Source organism: Lynx canadensis, chromosome D1 (assembly GCF_007474595.2).
Source record: "Lynx canadensis isolate LIC74 chromosome D1, mLynCan4.pri.v2, whole genome shotgun sequence".
Lineage (NCBI taxonomy): Eukaryota > Metazoa > Chordata > Mammalia > Carnivora > Felidae > Lynx > Lynx canadensis.
Window position 1 is genome coordinate 43,684,377 of NC_044312.2, and position 18,845 is coordinate 43,703,221.

At 37.8% G+C, this 18,845-nt stretch overlaps 1 protein-coding gene across 3 annotated transcripts in view; it reads left to right on the forward strand.

Annotated features, from left to right (window-relative positions):
• The first annotated feature begins 3,323 nt into the window (after nucleotides 1–3,323).
• Nucleotides 3,324–18,845, forward strand: part of NOX4 (NADPH oxidase 4) — a 165,705-nt gene continuing 150,183 nt past the window's right edge. For 2 of the 3 annotated variants that reach the window (XM_030333009.1, XM_030333010.1), the window contains exons 1-2: nucleotides 3,324–3,405; nucleotides 4,060–4,155. In XM_030333009.1, the coding sequence (XP_030188869.1) occupies nucleotides 3,349–3,405; nucleotides 4,060–4,155 (153 nt within the window). In that variant the 5' untranslated portion in view covers nucleotides 3,324–3,348. Of the gene's footprint in view, nucleotides 3,406–3,935; nucleotides 4,010–4,059; nucleotides 4,156–18,845 lie in introns of those variants that run through there. The other variant, XM_030333011.1, reaches the window with a different exon arrangement.

The following is an 18,845-nucleotide window of genomic DNA, read 5'->3' on the forward strand; positions in this document are numbered from 1 at the left end:
GGTACATAGCAAGAGCTGGGTCCATTATTTTTGTTTGTTTTTCCCCCCCTAGAAGTAGCTGATCTTTAAAAAAAAAAAAAAAAAAAAATGGTCTTTGACCATCAACAAGGTGAAAAGACAACCTATGGAATCAGAACAAATGTTTGCAAAACATATATCCGATAAGTGGTTAATATCCAATATATATAAAGAACCCATACAACTTAATAGCAAAACCAAAAGCAAAAACAAAACAAACAGAAAACCTAAACAATTAAAAAATAGGCGAAGGTCCTGAAAAGACCTTTCTCCAAAGAAGATATATGAAAGATCACAGGTATATGCAAAGATGCTCAACATCACTAGTTTTTGGGGAAATGCAAATTAAAATCACAATGACATATCATCCCCTACTTATTAGAATGGCCATCATCAAAAAGACAAGGCATAGATGTGGAGAAAAGGGAACCCTTGTGTGCTGTTGGTGGATGATAAATTGGTATAGCAACTATGGAAAGAGTACAGAGGATCTTCCAAAAAATTAAAGATAGGACTGCTATACGATCCAGCAATGCCACCTTTGGAAATATATCCAGAGAAAATGAAAACACTAACTAGAAAAGGTATCTGCACCCTGGTGTCATGGCAACATTATTTACAGTAGCCAACACATGGAAATGACCTAAGTGTGAATGGATGGATGAATGGACAAAGAAGTTGTCTTTATTTTAATGTTCTTATTCTTTCAGTTAACATAATAATATGTACAACAATATAGTTGTACATCTATATACAATGGAATATTATTCAGATATTAAAAAAAAAAAAGGAAACCCTGCCATTTGTGACAACATGGATAGACCTTGAGGACACTATGCTACATGAAATAAGGCAGAGAAAGACAAATACTATATGATCTCACTTATCTTTTTTAAAAAAATTTTAATGTTTATTTATTTTCTGAAAAAGAGAGAGAGTGACAGAGCACAAGTGGGGAAGCACCAGAGAGAGAGACATGCACAGAGTCCGAAGCAGGCTCCAGGCTCTGAGCTGTTAGCTTAGAGCCTGACACGGGGCTCAAATTCACAAACCACGAGATCATGACCTGAGCCGAAGTCGGACACTCAACCGATTGAGCCACCCAGACGCCCCATATGATCTCACTTATAAGGGGAATTAGAGAAAAACAAACAAACAAACAAACAAACAAACAAAAAACAACTCAGAAAACTAGATCAGACTTGTTACCAGAAGCAGAGGGTCAGAGGAGAGGGGATTAGAGGAAGGTGGTCAAAAGTACAAACTTCCAGTGATGAGATAAATAAATATTAGAGACATAACATACAACATGATGACCATAGCTAACACTGTTATAGGATATATAGGAGTTAAGAGAGTAAATCCTAGGAGTTCTCATCACAAGGTAAATTCCCCCCCCTTTTCCTTTTTCTTTATTTTCATTTTATTTTATTCATATATTTCTATACGACATGATGCATGTTAGCTGATCCTATTATTATAATCATTTCACAATATGTAAATCAAACCATCTTATTGTATGCCTTAAACTTCTACAGTGATGTGTGTCAATTTCTCAATAAAATGGGGGAAAAAAGAACTAGATCAATTAAGTCAAGAAAAATTGCCTTTTATTTTACTATTCTTCAATTGCTTCATTCTTCTCCACTCATGGCAAGAACCAAAACGGTTTTCTGGACCTTCTTTACCTCACATCCATTGAACTTATGGCTCTGGGATGGTTACTTAGGGTGTAATTTGAGGAGTACCAGTGTGTCCCAGAATTTGACTTTCCCAGTGGTGACTCTCCTTGGGTTCTTTGTGTGGTATTTTTTGGGTCCTTTAGATATTACATGGTCAATATGAGTTTATAAACATGGGTTTATTCAATAATAAATTCCATAAGTAATAAATAACAAATTCAATATGAAATTATAAATAACATGCTTCTTATCCCCGGAAAGATTTAAAGCAGTTTTCAGGATTTGATATTGCATGAAACAGGAAAGTCCTTTACCAATGGAAAATGACAGGCTATTAGAAAGTTCTCTGCAAGAAATGTAACCCACACTTGATAGGGATTAATTCAAATTCTGAACTGAGGGTTGCAGTCATTAATCAGTTCATGAAATTAGTGAGGGAAGTACATTGCTGTAGTAAGAGAAGAAATTTCAGTTTCAATTACATATTAAGGCATGTGTTTTAAAATGAATTTTGTTTAAAAAAAAAGCTTAAAAGACATGAAATTAGGGTACTAGTGGCTTACCTTTTCTACCACTTGTTAGTTGTTAAAGTTTGGAAAGTCCTGATTTCATAAACTTTTGTTGAACACTTACTGTGTATCCGACATTCTTCTATGTGAATGATTTTTTTTTCTTTCCTAATATTGATAATTTGCGGTGTGCGAAAGGTAGGTAGCCTGTGTCAATGTCATACTCTCCGCACCCTTCACCAGGCCTCTGGCACAACTTTGAGAGGATTCCTATTACTAAACAGACTCTGATACTAGGTAATAAGACGCACATTTCTAAACAGAGTGAATCGGAGCTTCCCTAAAGCCCCTGAGAATGACGTCATCTTTAACCATTAAACCGCCGGGCTCTTTTTTATTCAAAATTTTCTTAAAAGCTTCGCAAGAATGTGGGTTGGGGTAGGGGTGAGGGACTGCGAAGAGGGAGGCAGAGGGAAGCTTTAGGTGAAGGTTGTCCAGGGGCCTTCGTTGGGGTTGGGATGCGTTCCTGAGGTTGGGCGGGAGAAGGGGGATGTTAGTACACAAAAGGCTATTTCCGGCTCAAATTTCGTTCCCGAGCGTCTTTGAGTGGAACTTTTTTGGGGAAAACGACCCATGCCTAGGAGCTAGGTGCGTGCGAGCGTACGAGGGGGCGGCGGGGTGCCCAGGGTACGGGTATCACTCCCCACATCGCGGTCGGTCTCCGCGAGCCTGCGGGGGGCGCCTCCCAGTCCCCAGCCGGGACATCCTGAACGGCGGCAGCCACAACAACAGGCTCGCCCGCAGACAAAGGGACTGGCGCGGCGGTGCAGACTCGCGCAGCCGGGCGGCGGGGCCGGCGAGCGCGCGCTCCGAGCGCGGGGCCGGGGCCGCCGAGCGCGCAGCGCAGACCCCGCGCGGGCCGCAGCCGCGGCGCCCGGAAGACCCGGCTCCGGGGCGCAGACCCCGCCCGGGCTGGCTCGGCGCCGGCCTCCGCTTCCACTCAGTCTTTGACCCTCCGTCCCCACCCGGCTCCCCCCCCTCCCCCCCCCCCCGGCCGCACAACTGTAACCGCTGTCCCGGCCGCCGCCGCTCCTTCGCGGGCCGGCGGCCGGAGAGCGCAGCGCGGCGGGGCCGGCGGCATGGCTGTGTCCTGGAGGAGCTGGCTGGCCAACGAAGGGGTTAAACACCTCTGCCTGGTAGGATGGCGGGCAAGGCTCTCTCCCTGCGTTTTGTCTGTCGTGCAGCAACTTTGATTCATTCTCTGAGCGTGCGCGGGTGGGAAGTTGGAAGTTTTGCCTCTAATTCCAACATTCTGAACTAACAAAACTTTCCGCTGTTAATACCTGGAGATAATAACGACACCCTCCCCTCACCCCTACTCCAAGTGCATGGGAACTTTCCTGCACACTGTTGGGAGAGCAGATGTGGAGGAAGAGAGATCACTTTTAGTGAACACAAGTTTTTCTTAACCCTTTAAACTTCTTTCCCCCTTTGCTCTTTTCCCGGATTGTTTCTGTTTGGTGTTGCATTTTAACAACATGCCATGCTCGGGACTGGGTGATGTCACTAATTTCTTAGTCTCGTTTTGTGCTGCAGGGGATATTTGCAGATGGTTTAGGAGACCTGCTTGCAACCCAGAATGCTTAATCTCAGGTGCAGGGACTGAGTGAGGTCAGATTTGTTTTCCTCTGAGTGGTCTTCAGCTTGCTGGTTAATTAAGAATGCTTTCTGCAACTACTAATCCAGCTTCCACTGAAAGTATTGTGTCCAACGAATGCACGTGAGGTTTCCACTTATCAGGTAACGTTTATTTTTAATTTTTGTTTTCTCTCTTTCTTTGTGTGATCTAGTTTGTCTGGCTCTCCCTGAATGTTTTGCTTTTCTGGAAAACCTTCCTGCTGTATAACCAAGGGCCAGAGTATCACTACCTCCACCAGATGTTAGGGGTAAGTGGGACTTGGGTGACCTGGTAGAATGTGTTTAAGGCGGGAAGACATTGCTACAAGGCTTGGTCAATTTTTCCATCTATTAAAGAAACATTGGTTGTTCACTTCAGAAAGGTTTGTCATTCTCTAAAGCGGTCAGGTTTTCCTGATGTATTATTTACACTCGTCTATGTTAAAAGAACCATCTTTTAAGAACCAAAAGATAACTATCTGCTGAAGTCAAAGGAATGAACCTGCAATACCAGGCTAGTAGTACCTGAGAGAAGTTGCTACATCTTGCCAGCTGCCAAGTGCCTTGAAGGATCTGCTTCACCATCAGGACCAGCCAATGACGGGCTTGTAGTTTTTACCAGTCAAGCCTTCAGCCTGCCCATAAGCTTATCCGGCGGATTTCTGCACTGTTTCCTTTTACTGCCAGTTCTCACAAAGTCTGTGTCCAATGCAGTTATTCATTTCTGGGCATTTCTCAACATCTTACCCTAGGTTTCTGGTTGATTATGGTTGCAGGGTTCTGGTCTAATATGAGAATGATTTTGTGCAGAACTTCACTCTGATTTATCTCATGTTGATATTCTTTTCTCTATTCCATGACATTTCTGATCTCATTATTTCCACTCCCTTTCTCCTTGACTCCTTAACAAAAGACAGAGGCACTGAGGACTTCTTACTTTGTATTAGGAGATAGCATTTTCTAAGCAACAAGCAAAAAGTATAAAATGTATTGAAAAATTTTGGGATGTCTGAAAAGGTAGATTTTGTCTTTCCTTTTCATTGGGCAAGAGAACCCATTGTGAGTAATAGATCCATGGTTTTCTTTTCCATAGTTTAATGATGATTTAAAATTGCTATCAGCTCACATGAATTTGGTGGAAGCAGCTTTCCAACTCCTGCTTTACATTTACAGATCTTATTTATCTTTAAGCCACAGCTCTGAGAGTAGTGTGCTTGGTACGTGCTAAGACTGCAATAAATTGCGGCTGAATTAGTTAGCGGGTGTTTTTATATAACAGAATACTATTTTTCATTATCTATTGATCACACAATGGATATTTTTAAGTTTAACACCTATTTTTTTAAGAGTTTTTTTGTTTTTGTTTTTTTTTTTTTTTGTTTTTTTTTAGAGCTGTTTAAGGTTCACAGTAAAACTGAGAGTAAGGTACAGAGATTTCCCATATGCTCCCTTACCCCCACACATGCATAGCCTCCCCCATTATCAGCATCCCCAACCAGGGCGATAACATGTTATAATTGATGAACCTAACCGACATGTCATAATCATTGCTCATCTCTGATTTTAACTAATGGGTTAAGAATAATAGTCTCAAAGATTAAACTCATTGCTAACTCTTAAATCTGAAATTTTCTTTCGTTTTTCATCCAACCAACCTTCCATTTAACCAGCAAACTGTTGTGAAACCTGCACTTTTCAAATGGGTACATACAGAGTAAGAGCTTGCCCCTGGCCTCAAGTTGCTTATAGTCTAATGGAAAATCAAACAAGTAAATACTTATAATTGAAGAAACAACTTAAGAAAAATTTTTTCTAATAGACATATAAAGGTCTGCTGACTTATCTTTTTAATTTTTTTTTTCCCCTAGAAAGTCCCCCTTAGGTGTGAATTAGTGAACACGAGATTTTTCAGTAGGAGATAGCTGGCCTATTATGTAACTATATGAATAACTTGAAGAAAACTCTAAAGAGTTATGATGGTAAATTTTGCTATCAAAAGTGGTACATTTTCACCAGGAGATATTTGTATTAAAATAAAATCTAAGAATAGACAAGTTGGAAGCCACAACTGAGTATTGGATCTCACTCTATGACATTTGTATAAGCTAAAATAATAACTTACTTACAAATTATGTTGGAAACCGAGTTAATTTTTCTGAACTTGGATGCGGTGTGATAACCTCAAATTTATTTTTGTTGACAAGTCAGATATGATGAAGAATATACACATACACACACATATAACCCAACTAATAAAAAAAACCCAAAAACAACGCTATGTGTGTTTTGCCTCTCTCTACTTCCATCTTACATTAATGCTTTTGTTTGAATAATATGACAGGCTAGTGAGGTACAATGGTGAGGCCTGCAGACCAGCTGGCACACAGGAAAGGCTCAGTAAATATTCATCAGATGAATAAAGAAAAAATGATAAAAGGACTAAATGGAAAACTATGAGTGAAAAATACAAGAAACAGATTAAAGAAGAGAGAGGTCATTGTAAATTAGTTTTTTTTTTTAATTTTTATTTTTTAATTCTTTTAAATATTTTTAAAATGTTTACTTATTTTTGAGAGAGAGACAGATCATGAGCAGGGGAGGGGCAGAGAGAGAGGGAGACACAGAATCTGAAGCAGGCTCCAGGCTCTGAGCTGTCAGCACAGAACCCAATGCTGGGCTTGAACCCTTGAACCCTAGAACCAAGAGGTCATGACCTGAGCCAAAGTAGGACACTTAACCGACTGAGCTACTCAGGTGCCCTGTAAATTAGGTTTTATGGAAACATAAGAATGATTGTATCATAGTGAGCTGACCCTTAAGCCATCCTGTCAGGAGTCAACATTGTATGAAAAGTCACCATGGGGAAGGATGGTTTTTCTTCTAGGCATCCTGCTGAAATGTGAAAGATGACTTCCAAACTTCTCATTTTTCAGTAATCACCTATTGAGTTTTCTAGGCATTAATTTATCTAAATCATTTTGGAATATTTTCAGTCTATATTACTCTACTTTTTAGTGAAAAAGGAACTCTATAATTTAACTATTTGCTTATGAAGGAGGATTTAATTTTATTTGTCCTAAGCTTATCTTTCCTAATCTTTTGATTATTATGGTATTACTTCATAGTACAAGAATTTGCAGGCATTTTTCAAATCGCAAAGAAAATAGAGTATAACAATAAGATATAATTAATTTTTAAATAAATATTTCTGGCTCCCATATTTTACATGTTTAATAACTATGCTTCATTATTATTAACTTAAGGTCACAGATAGAGTGTCTTTGGGCCTACTAAACACTCATAAGAACAAGGTCCCACTGTGATGAATTTTAGAAAGCCTGAAAAGAACATAATAAGTATTCTGATATTATTAAGTGTCTTTAAGGTGAATCCTAGGTTCATAAAAATCATGATGGTATTCCTGGAAATGAATTTGCTTCCACTAGAAGACACAAATGGAAAAAGTACCTCCAGTTGTTGAATATTTTGATAATAACATTGAGTATAAAGGTTGCTGTTACTCATCTTTAAGAGTAAGGTAATAATAAAGTTGCACTAGTATTAGGGGAAGAAAGGGTCCACAGAATATAGCCCATTTGCAAGAAGGCATAGATATTGAGAAGTAGTTAATTCTTAGTAGGTTGAGATCTCTGCTTTCTACTGAAAAACAACTATTCAACTGTTTCTTTATTACTATGATATAGCAGGCACTTTACAAATGTTTTTGTTTATGCGAGGAAACTATTCTTCCCATTTTACACATAGGAAAATGTAGGCCGAGGAAGCTGGCGACTTGTTCAGTGTCAGAGCTAGGATGCGAATACAGTCCTGCCTGACCTTTTTTGCTTTTTGCTCATGCTACGCAGATTTTCTAAATCACTTCACTGGCTCATCTCTGATACTTATGTCACTGGTTACTGTTACTCACCATCATTGCTGCCCAATAGAAATGTAGTATGAGTCATATGCAATTAAAAATTTTCTATAGCCCACTAGAAAAGTAAAAAGCAGTGGCATTAAATTTAATAATTTATTTTATTTTAAATAATAACAATATCCAAAGTATTGTAATAGATTGAAGTATTAAACATGTAGTCAGTATTTGTAAAAATATTCATGAGATATTCTATATGCTGTTGCCTACTCTTTGAAATATAGTATGCATTTTACACTTGTGCACATGAAAATTCAGTCACCAAATTTTCCTCAGAAATACTTGACCTGTGTTTAGATTTTGTAAAATTCTACAAATCAAAAAGTGAATGAATCCACATACCCACGTTGTTCCAAACTTATTTAAACATTTTCTGATAACACAAAGGAGTGTCAGCTCTTAATTAATTAATTAATTTGTACAGTTTATTTATTTATTTTGAGAGAGAGAGAGAGAGAGAGAGAGAGAGAGAAAGAAAGAGAGCCTAGCGTGGGTGGGGGAGGAACAGAGAGAGAGAGAATCCCAACCTGGCTCCACGCTGTCAGCCCAGAGGTGAGGCTGATGCGGGGCTGGAACTCATGGACCATGAGATCATGACCTGAGCCAAAGTCAAGAGTTGGATGCTTAACGAACTGAGCCACCCAGGCTCCCCTCAGCTTTAAGTTTAAATTAAAAAAAAAATTAATAAACCTAAAAACTCAGTTTCTTGGTAGGTGGGCCTACATACACTTCAAATGCTCAGTAACTCCCTGCAGTGAGTGGCTCCATCTTGGACAGTGTGAGTGTAGACTGTGGGGGAAAATATTCCTACTTTCATGGTCATATGCATGTATCATTTTGTTTTACAGCAAACAGCTGGCCACTAACCAGCCCAATAAAAGGACATCGGGATGTGGGTAGTTTTCTTGCTCTCTGTCTCCAAAACAGGAGTTGATATTGGATGGGAAGTTGTGGGCTCTAGTTATTGGTGTGTAACTATAAACAGATCTCTTCTCTCTAAATATCAGAACTTTTTGGTGGTGGGAACCTTTGAGAATGAAGGTAAAATCATTTAATTCTCAGAACCAGTGTACCCATTTTTTTATTTTTTTATTTTTAAAAGATTGGGTGATTGTTCAGACCAGAATTAACGATTAAAACAATTGCATAAGAATTGATAGAAAAAAGAAGATCTAAACTGATGGAAGATAAAATAACATTGAGGTTAATGTATCTTAAGGAGTTTTCATCATGACTGTTCTTTCCCAGGCTGGTCTGACCCAGACCTGGAGGCAGCATGGTCACGGCTGGTTTATGCCTGAGTTAATGTGCTAATCAGACTGTGTACTTCCTAGGAGATGTTTAATTATGACATGCTGTGAGTTTTGGAATCTTAAAATTAAGCTATGAAGAAACGAAAGTCTTTTGAGGGAAGCAAAACAACACACACACATACATACGCACACACTCACACACAACCAAACAATAACCCCCTCCTACTTCCCTAACAACCTTTTAAATAAAGGAGTACTTTGATTTTTTAAGATGACATCTATTTTTGATTTATTTATTTTCAAGGAATGGAAAATGTGATTGCTTGTACTTTACTAGAAAGTCCTAATGTGTTGTGACCAACTCAACTTTCGTTTCCTAGATTTTTTGAAATGTTGGAGCAGTTCAACTCAAAATATTATCCATAGAAGCCTTCATACTCAAGTTCACCTGTTTCTGAGTTATATTTCTGACATTTAATAATTAACAGATATAATTTAAATGATAAGAACATGTTAATTTGAAAAGAGAATGTGTTTTATGGTACCAGATTCAATGTGTCTTCATTTTATACCTTTTTCCTCCTAAACTAACATTTGTTTAATGACTGTTTAATTTCATCCCAGTTATTCCCATGGTGCCATAATGAGAAATTTAATTTTGTTGCTTTGTCACACAGTTATTATTTTATTTTTTTAAAGTATTTTATTTTTAAGTAATCTCTACACCCAGCATGGAGCTTGAACTTACAACCCTGAGATCAAGAGATGTAGGTTCTACTGATGGAGCCAGCCAGGTGCCCCTCACAATTATTATTTTAGATCTGCTGCATGGTCATGAAGATCTTCTCTTTTTTTTTTTAACCCCCCCAAAAAAAATGTTTATGTATTTATTTTGAAAGAGAGAGAGAGGGGCAGAGCACAAACCGGGGAGGGGCAGACACAGAGGGAGGCAGAGAATCCTAAGCAAGCTCTAGGCTATCAGCACAGAGCCCAAAGTGGGGCTCAATCTCACAAACAGTGAGGTCATGACCTGAGCCAAAATCAAGAGTTGGACGCTTAACCTACTGAGCCAGGTGCCCCTCATTTTTTAAACTTTGATTGAGATATGTATGTTAATTGGAAGAGAGCTGTGAGCACTGAGATTTTTTTCTAGTCTTGGTGATGATCTTTCTTTGGTCAATCATTATCGTCTCAAAAGTCCTAGAAGTTCTATCATAATTAACAATTTTCTGAGACAGAAATCTGATGTCATGTGAATTTGTTAAGGTCAAAGATTAGAGTCTCTGTACAAATGGACCCAGGATTTTAAGTTGGTATTGGTTTCATAGCTGACCCAGGTGGCTTTAGTTCTGTTGAGAAGGAGTATATACCATCTATTATTTTCTAGAAAAGGCTTGATCATTAATTCTTTCCATTTATTGCACAAAATATAATAGTTACTACCTAGATTTGCCCAGGTATGTATTGTGGTTTCAATCCAGGAGATATTTTTAACTGAATAGTTCTTTGTGTTTTTTGTTTGTTTGTTTCTAGCACTCTATTATTTGAAAATGATTTACTTCCTCTTTATAAACAGGTGAAATGACTTACATTTCATTGATGCAATCATATTCTTAAACTGTTTATGGTAGATAGAGAATTGTAGAATTTTAGAATTGGAAGTAAGCTTTGGTATCTTAGATTTCTTCCTCATTTTCTCAATCAGAAAAATGCAGTTAAAGTGATTTGCTCATCATCACCCACTGAATGAGTGGCTTGGTCACTTTTCTGGTCCATTAATCCTCTCGGTCCAATATTCAGTCCGTTAAGTTGACAATACATATGCACAAATTAAACACCACACTGTATAGACCACTAGCTTTCCATCTTAAGTGAACTGATATTTAGATGTTTAGCAATTTAAGAAGTCAAGGAAAATTACTGATTTACCCTCAAGATAACATTATTTTCAGCATTATAGTTGTTTTAGATTTGTCTCAGACAAATAATTAAGGTATTATGAGACATTTTTATTTCAATTATTTCTGTTTTCATAATATTCATCAGACTTTTAGCAATGTTTAACTTCCTTGTTATATACATCTGAATGCCCTCTGTATAATTTTCTTTTATCAATACCATCCAAAACAGTATAGAATTGGGAGGTGGAATTAAAATCAGAGATTTTCAAATCTTTCTTCATTTTGTTATTAATAATATTAGTAACATTAATAGCAGATTACATTCATTGAGGACTGTCTTGATAGCAGGTTTTAGTCTAATAGCTTTGTATGGACTAATTTGTTTAATCTTTCTATACATCCTGTGGATATACTTTTTTTAATGTTTATTTATTTTGAGAGAGAGAACAAGAGAGCATGAGCAGGGGAGGGGAAGAGAGAGAGGGAGAGAGAAACCCAAGTAGGCCCCACACTGCCACTGCAGAATCCAGCATGAGGCTCAAACTCATGAACATACCATGAGATCATGACTTGAGCTGAAATCGGGAGTCGGGCACTTAACTGACTGAGCCACCCAGGCACCCTAAGGAGTAGATATTTTTAATTTTTCAGCTGAGAAGCTGAATTAGGGAAATTCTGTAACTTGTTCCTGAGTGACAGAGGTGGGACTTCAACCCAAACATCCTGGTTCCAGAACTTATATTATTTTATTTTTTTAACGTTCACTTATTTATTTTTGAGAGAGAGAGAAAGAGAGCAAGCGAGGAAGGAGCAGAAAGAAAGGGAGAGAGAGACTCCCAAGTGGGCTCTGCACTGCCAGCCCAGAGCGCATTGTGGGGCTTGATCTCATGAACCCTAAGACCATGACCTGAGCTGAAATCAGGAGTCGGAAGCTTAACTGACTGAGCCACGCAGGCGCCCCAGTATCCCCAATTTAATGGAACTGTGTGATGTGACTGTAATCGAGCAATGTGGTAAAAGACCTTGTGAGAAGTAGTTTCTTTAGTGTTTTGGCAGAGTGGGACTAGAGAAAAAGTAGATTAAGGAGGAGATGGACTTTGCATGAGCAGTAGAATGTTTACGATTTTAGAAATTGGAAACTTGAATTTGACATTGATGCCTATCTATGGATAAATGAATCAAACACAAGTTCTATGGGGAACTTGCTTTAAATTACATGCTTTAATGGTTTTCATGAACTAGGAAATTGTTAAAGGTCTCCAGACGCATACCAAGGATATCAGAGTTAAAGGCAAGAAGAGATGAGTGAGGTACACAAAGTGAAAGTATTTTATAACCTGAAATTAAAAAAAAAAAACAAGTAGGCACTTCAGCACTAAGATAAATCTAAGAAATGATTTGTGGTGAATGCCTTTCTGACTATATTCCTTTTTCCTATGACAGGATTATCAAATAGCTGATTTCAAAGTGCAAGTAATTTCATTTCATGTGATCTTCAAAAGCTCAGGTGCATAGGAAGGATATGAAATGGTAGTGATCCATACAAGTTTCTTTTTTCTCCATGCTACACTTTTGATTCTCTTTGCTAACTTCCTCCCCCACGCCCCAAATGCTCTGACTTGTGCCTTCTGATTAGCATCTTACCTGAGTAACTGGCTGTCACCTTACCTTGAATGAGGACATTGGTTTCCAGGCTGGTGAGGGTGCCCCAAGAGAATTGTGGAACAAGAAAAGAAGAACCACCTCTTGAAAATATGTTGAAACAGGGTGATAAGAGTACTTTTACCTCTCACTGATTTCCCTTGGCCAAGTTGCTTTTGAGAAGTTACTTTGGGCCTTTAAGCTTTGTTAATTCTCTTAGTCTGAAAAGCATGGACCCAAAAACACATTTGTAAAGTGCTTTGAATTACGCAAACAAAGGTGAAGAATACTTTTTTCTTTCTCTCTCTCCCCCCCGCCCCACCCGCCCTTATAGCTCAGACTATCGAAAGGCAAAACTAACAAAGTTTCATCAGTGGTCTATATTAATGGATTCCAGTTGGAAAAAGAAATGACTCATATTAAGCCACAAGAATGCAGAGCTTCAATATGAATGTTCTTCTTCACTTGAGAACTAGCCTTTGCTGTTGGGCATTGTCTGTATCCCATTTGTTACCTCCCATGGAATTTTTCTGTAGGGGTGGGGCTTGGCTTGGACTGTGTAGAACCCATCACTGAATTATTCATTTTGATCTTGCACATTTTATAAAATGTAAGAGGGGAGGAATGAGTCAAATGAACATCTTAGAAGAGCTTATACTTACAATGGGTCTATAAGTTTACTTAATTTTGCTTTGCCTGAAGAAAACTAGTCTTGTACTTGTTTTAAAGCTTGAACATGTCATTCTTTTTTTTTTTTTAATGTTTATTTTTGAGAGAGAGAGCAAATAAGCAGGGGAGGGGAAGAGAGAGAAGGAGACACAGAATCCGAAGCAGCCTCCAGGCTCTGAGCTGTCAGCACAGAGCCCAATGTGGGGCTTGAACTCATGAACTATGAGATCATGACCTGAGTCGAAGTTGGATGCTCAACCAACTGAGCCACCCAGATGCCCCTTGAACATGTTGTTCTTAAAGAAGACAATATATCTTGTTAAACCCACAGATTTTAGATATATGAAATTTAATTTGTTGAAGTCTTATATGACATGTGTTCTAATTCTTGTTAAAACCAAGTGTCTGTGACCTTTTCCTCAGTATGGACTATTAGTTTAAATTTCAAATATAGTAATACCTGTGAAGATTCCAAAATATCAATGGAAACAATATAATGTAATGAAAAGAACATGGATTTTGTAGACAAACTGACCAAGTTTGTCATGACTTTGCCTTTTAAGAAATGTGTTTTTAAGTAATATATTGAAATAGTTTCGAACATAAGAAAAGCTTATGTTTCCTCAATTTTAAATTGAGAATTATAATATTAAGTTGAACTACATAAAAATTCCAGTATTAAAATGTTCTGTCTTACAAAAATGGCACTTTAACATAGTTTAACCTAATACCTCTTATAGGGTTTTGTTTTGTGTTTTGTGGAGAGGATTGAGTAGGATGAGGAAGAAATGAGTATGAGGCCTTCAAAAAGCATGACTTCCTGGAGCTCCTGAGTGGCTTAGTCAGTTAAGTGTCCACCTTTGGATCAGGTCATGATGTCACAGTTTGTGGGTTCGAGCCCCCATCAGGCTGTCTGCTGTCAGTATGGAGCTTGCTTGAGATCCTCTGTCCCCATCTCTCTTTGCTCCTCCCCCACTGGTTCTCTCTCTCTCTCTCTCTCTCTCTCTCTCTGTCTCTCAAAAATAAATAAATAAACTTAGAAAAAGGAGTATGACTTCCCTTTCTGGGAAGTTGTAGTAGACAGTGCTGGAATCATTTCTTTCAGGCTACATTTTGAAGTTAAAAATGTTTTGATGTTGAAATCTGTTTATAAATGGTTGCTAATGACTAAAAATTTCCAGCACTGAAGAGAAATTAACTCAACTCATTTCATACAATGTATACCTTCTAAATTATTTAAAGAGATTTTGCAGGTAGCAGTATGTTTTTCTTTCTGTTTATTTATTTTGAGAGGTGGGGGATCATGGGCAGGGGAGGGTCAGAGAGGGAGAGAGAGAATCCCAAGTAGCCTCCGCAGTGAAGAGTCCCGTAAGGGGCTTGAACTGACGAACCATGAGATCATGACCTGAGCCAAAATCAAGAGTTATATGCTTAACTGACTGAGCCACCCAGGTGCCCTGTTTATCTTTTCTATAATTCATTCCACTCTATCTACCTATCTTTTACATGTTCTCTCCTAGATTAATTCATTTCCTATACTTCTAAGTCTGATGTTGTATGTGTTATCATTGTTTCTTTTCCCGTAACTGTTATTTTAATACAACTGTTTTTTATTTTAATTTTTTTAATGTTTATTTATTTTTGAGAGAGACAGAGACAGAATGCGAGTGGGTTAGGGGCAGAGAGAGAGGGAGACACAGAATCTGAAGCAGGCTCCAGGCTCTGAGCTATCAGCACAGAGCCCGACATGGGGATCGAACTCACGAGCAGTGAGATCACGACCTGAGCCGAAGTCGGTCACTCAACTGACTGAGCCACCCAGGAGCCCCTTACCATTACTGTTTATATGACTTTTTGTTTGTTTGTTTGTTTAAATGGTTAATATTATGGGCAACACAGAAGAAAAAAGCCATGGGAATACAGAAATTAAATAATACTTAAAGTATTTGCTGCTTTCATCCCTTTAGTCATCAAGTAACCTTTAGATTTCTCACTGCAAACCAGTAAATACAACTGAGTGTCCATTTTTAGAAGTGCTCCATGTTTGACATCACCTCCACCTTTATCTTAATCTCACTAAAAACCATATTAACGAGTATATAGAAAGATCCTATGGTGTGTTACAATTTGAACAGGTTAGTTGTCCTTCAGTTTGGTGATATTTAATGTTGAGACCCATTTAAGTTGTAGTAGTGGTAAAGAACCAGTAACTGTTCTCACGCCCTCCCATGATCCCAGTAGTTCTTCTGTTCATTAACTGGAACCCCCCATCCCTTGCCAGCTGTAATGTCACTCATTATAACTTGCCCTCTTTCCTGTTCCTGCCTGGTTCTGTCCCATCCTGTTCTGTCCTATTTCATCCTGTCCTGTTCTGTCTGGTCCTGTCCCGCCCTGTCCTGTTGCATCCTATTTTGTCTTCTACTGTCCTTTCCTATCCTATATTGTCCTGTTGATCCTGAACTTTAAATAAAGTTCATTTAGATATGATCATTTAGAATAAACAATTTTGTATTTTCCTTTTAACATTTAGTGTTAAATATTACATTAGATTTATTTCTATTGTTATAGATTATGAAGCTTACATCATTAAACATACATTTCTTATTTTTAATATTTCACTGAATAAATACAAATACACCTATCTTAAACATTCCCAAATTTGTGCCTGGGTGGCTCAGTCGGTTAAGTGTCCAACTTCGGCTCAGGTCGTGATCTCACGGTCCGTGGGTTCGAGCCCCGCGTCGGGCTCTGTGCTGACAGCTCAGCCTGGAGTCTGCTTTGGATTCTGTGTCTCCCTCTCTCTCTGTTCCTCCCTTGCTCATACTCTGTCTCTCTCTGTCTGAAAAATAAATAAAAACATTAAAGAAAAAATTAAAAAAAATTCCCAAATTTTTAGACATCCAGTTGGCTTCTGTTCACTATTCCAGAAAATGCTGTGAAAAACATTGTGGGGAACCCAGGTGGCTCACTTGGTTAAGTGTCTGACTCTTGATTTTGACTCAGTTCATGATCTCATGGTTTGGGAGTTTGAGTCCCATGTCGGGCTTCGTGCTGACAGTATGGAGCCTGCCTGGGATTCTCTCTCTCTCCCTCTCTCTCTCTGCTCCTCCCCTGTTCATGCTGCATGCTCTCTCAAAATAAATAAATAAAGTTAAAAAAAAAATCATTGTACAGAATACCCCCCTCTGTTTTTATAATTATTTCCTTTGGCTATGTTATTAGAATTTCAAAGTATAATAACTCATTTAATTATACTTACTGTGAATTTCTTATTGTAATCTATCTGTTTAGTTCTTGGTACTTAATTGTTAAAATAAAGTACATTTCAAAAGAAATACATACTTCTGTACCTTGAATACTGGTGTCACAATAGAAAAAAAATTAGAAACTCCCCTTTACATCTAAGAGGTAACTAATGACTTCTGTATAATCTATAAACATAGAATCTATATAATCTGTGTTAATCTAGTCTGCATCTATCTCTCTATATATATGCCTATATATACAAATACACATATATGCACCTGCATATTAATTCAGCAATATATTATGGATATTGTTATTTAATTTCCATTATACAAGTTTCACTTATTTCCAATGGCTAAATACTATCCCATAATGTGTAGTTAATTTGTTGTATATTTCTCCACTGTTAGTCATTTTAGTTGTATTTGTTTTGTTTTTATATCACATACCATACTGCAGTGAGAATCCTTGTAGAAGTTTACATGCACACTTGGACAAGTATGTCTGTGTGCTGTTTTTTTTTTTTTTTTTTTTTTTTAAGAAATTCCAACATGAGTTATTTTGGACCTATTAAGTGTTAGCTTTTTAGGGAAAAAAAGATTATTTTTGATTTATACTTCCTCTCCTATACCGATTTATCATCTTACATTTGATGGAATGTGTTGTTCTACACTGTAAGTTGACCAGTTAAACTCTGAAGAATTTGTTGGAAGAGTCTAATGTGTAAATATGTATGCATCAGGAAGTTTAGACAGATAGTCTGTACCAAACAGTCCATTCATTCAGTCCATTTTACTGAGCACCTACTTTCTCAGGTATTTTGGGCATTTTGATGCATCCAGAATTCTTTTTCTTAGAATTGACAGCTTCTTCTTGGAGACAGTTTTTCATTTTGTTTTGTTTTGATTTCCTCTAAAGAAAGACTAGAAGAAATTCACCTGGATTCAAAGTTGAAAGCTAGGGTTAAAAGACAAGCCGAGTTAGCTAACTAGATTGCTAGTGTTTTGAGGGCAAAGATAGCACTTAAAGATAGCTTTATAGATTCAATGAAGAAGAGTTATTAACAAATAGGATTGAGTTCAGGAGGAGTAAAATAGAAATGCTTAATTGACACTCGTGTGAGAAAAATCTTAATATTGAAATCCTATATTCAGTCCATGAGTTTTAATATATGTCATTATGGATAGTCTGATTGCAGTCTTAACCAAGTGAGAACGTACCATTGCTATGACTGTTGTTTCCTTCCAAAAATTATTCCATGCATTCAAGCCACTAGTATATCTGTTTTGGCTTCTAAATCTTAGGAGGAATGTTGAGAAATTAAAAATGGTTTAAAGATGAGGAAGAATGATGCAAGGTTTTGGAATGATTGTTTCTGATGAAGAGTAGCTGAGGGTGACTAAATAAATATTCAGTAATTGTGATCAGATGTGCTGGATCTGTGATGGAGGAGAAACAGGGTCTGTCTCAGCTTTCCAGCCACCCATGCTCTACAAAATACATGCCATTCCTTGGTGCCTTTCCCTGTGCATGAATAATTCCTGCAGGAGGAAGAAATGTAGCAATGACATGAAAGCAAATGCACTGTAATTCTTGAGATCCTTGTTCTTGTGCTGTAGATAGGAGTAGAAGATAAGAGAGAGATAAGCAGTGAACATCCACAGGAATGTAAAGGGTGAATTAAAAAAAAATCCATTTTGTCAGCTAAAAAGGTCAAACCATTTTTATTTGATATATTTTTACCTTTTAGAATAGGTCTATGAGAGAAAGTGGAGGAGGTTTTTATTATTGTTTTGTTAAGTTCTGCAATTCTACATTTTAGAGGCAATGACCTTGGTAGAGGTCACAGGTATTAGCTGTGATAAAAATGCCATACCTCTTAATCTGGTGACCTGTTCAGTAGACAGCATTGCCTGTAGAAAGCCAGGAATGTGTTCAATGCAATTCTGGATCCCATTTATGTTGAACTTTAACTTTTGTAGACAGACACATGGTCTAGAAGTGAATCTCTTCTGTTCTCTGGGCTTTTGGCACAGGAAAAACAAGGTGGACAAAATCCGGACAGAAATACCATGTTACAATCCTGCTTTCTTCTCTCTATGTAAGAGCTACATTTCTTTCTGAGTTATAATAGACTTCTAAGGAAAGACTACATTTCTACTGTAGTCCTACTGAAAATGAAAGAAAGTTTATTTCTAGAAAGGGTAGAATGAAGGGTGATGACATATAAAAGAAAGATTTGAGTTAAGCATGAGGAAATATGGATGTAAAGTCAGGATGACTTCTGTTCTTTTAGTGGTCCCTTTAATTATATG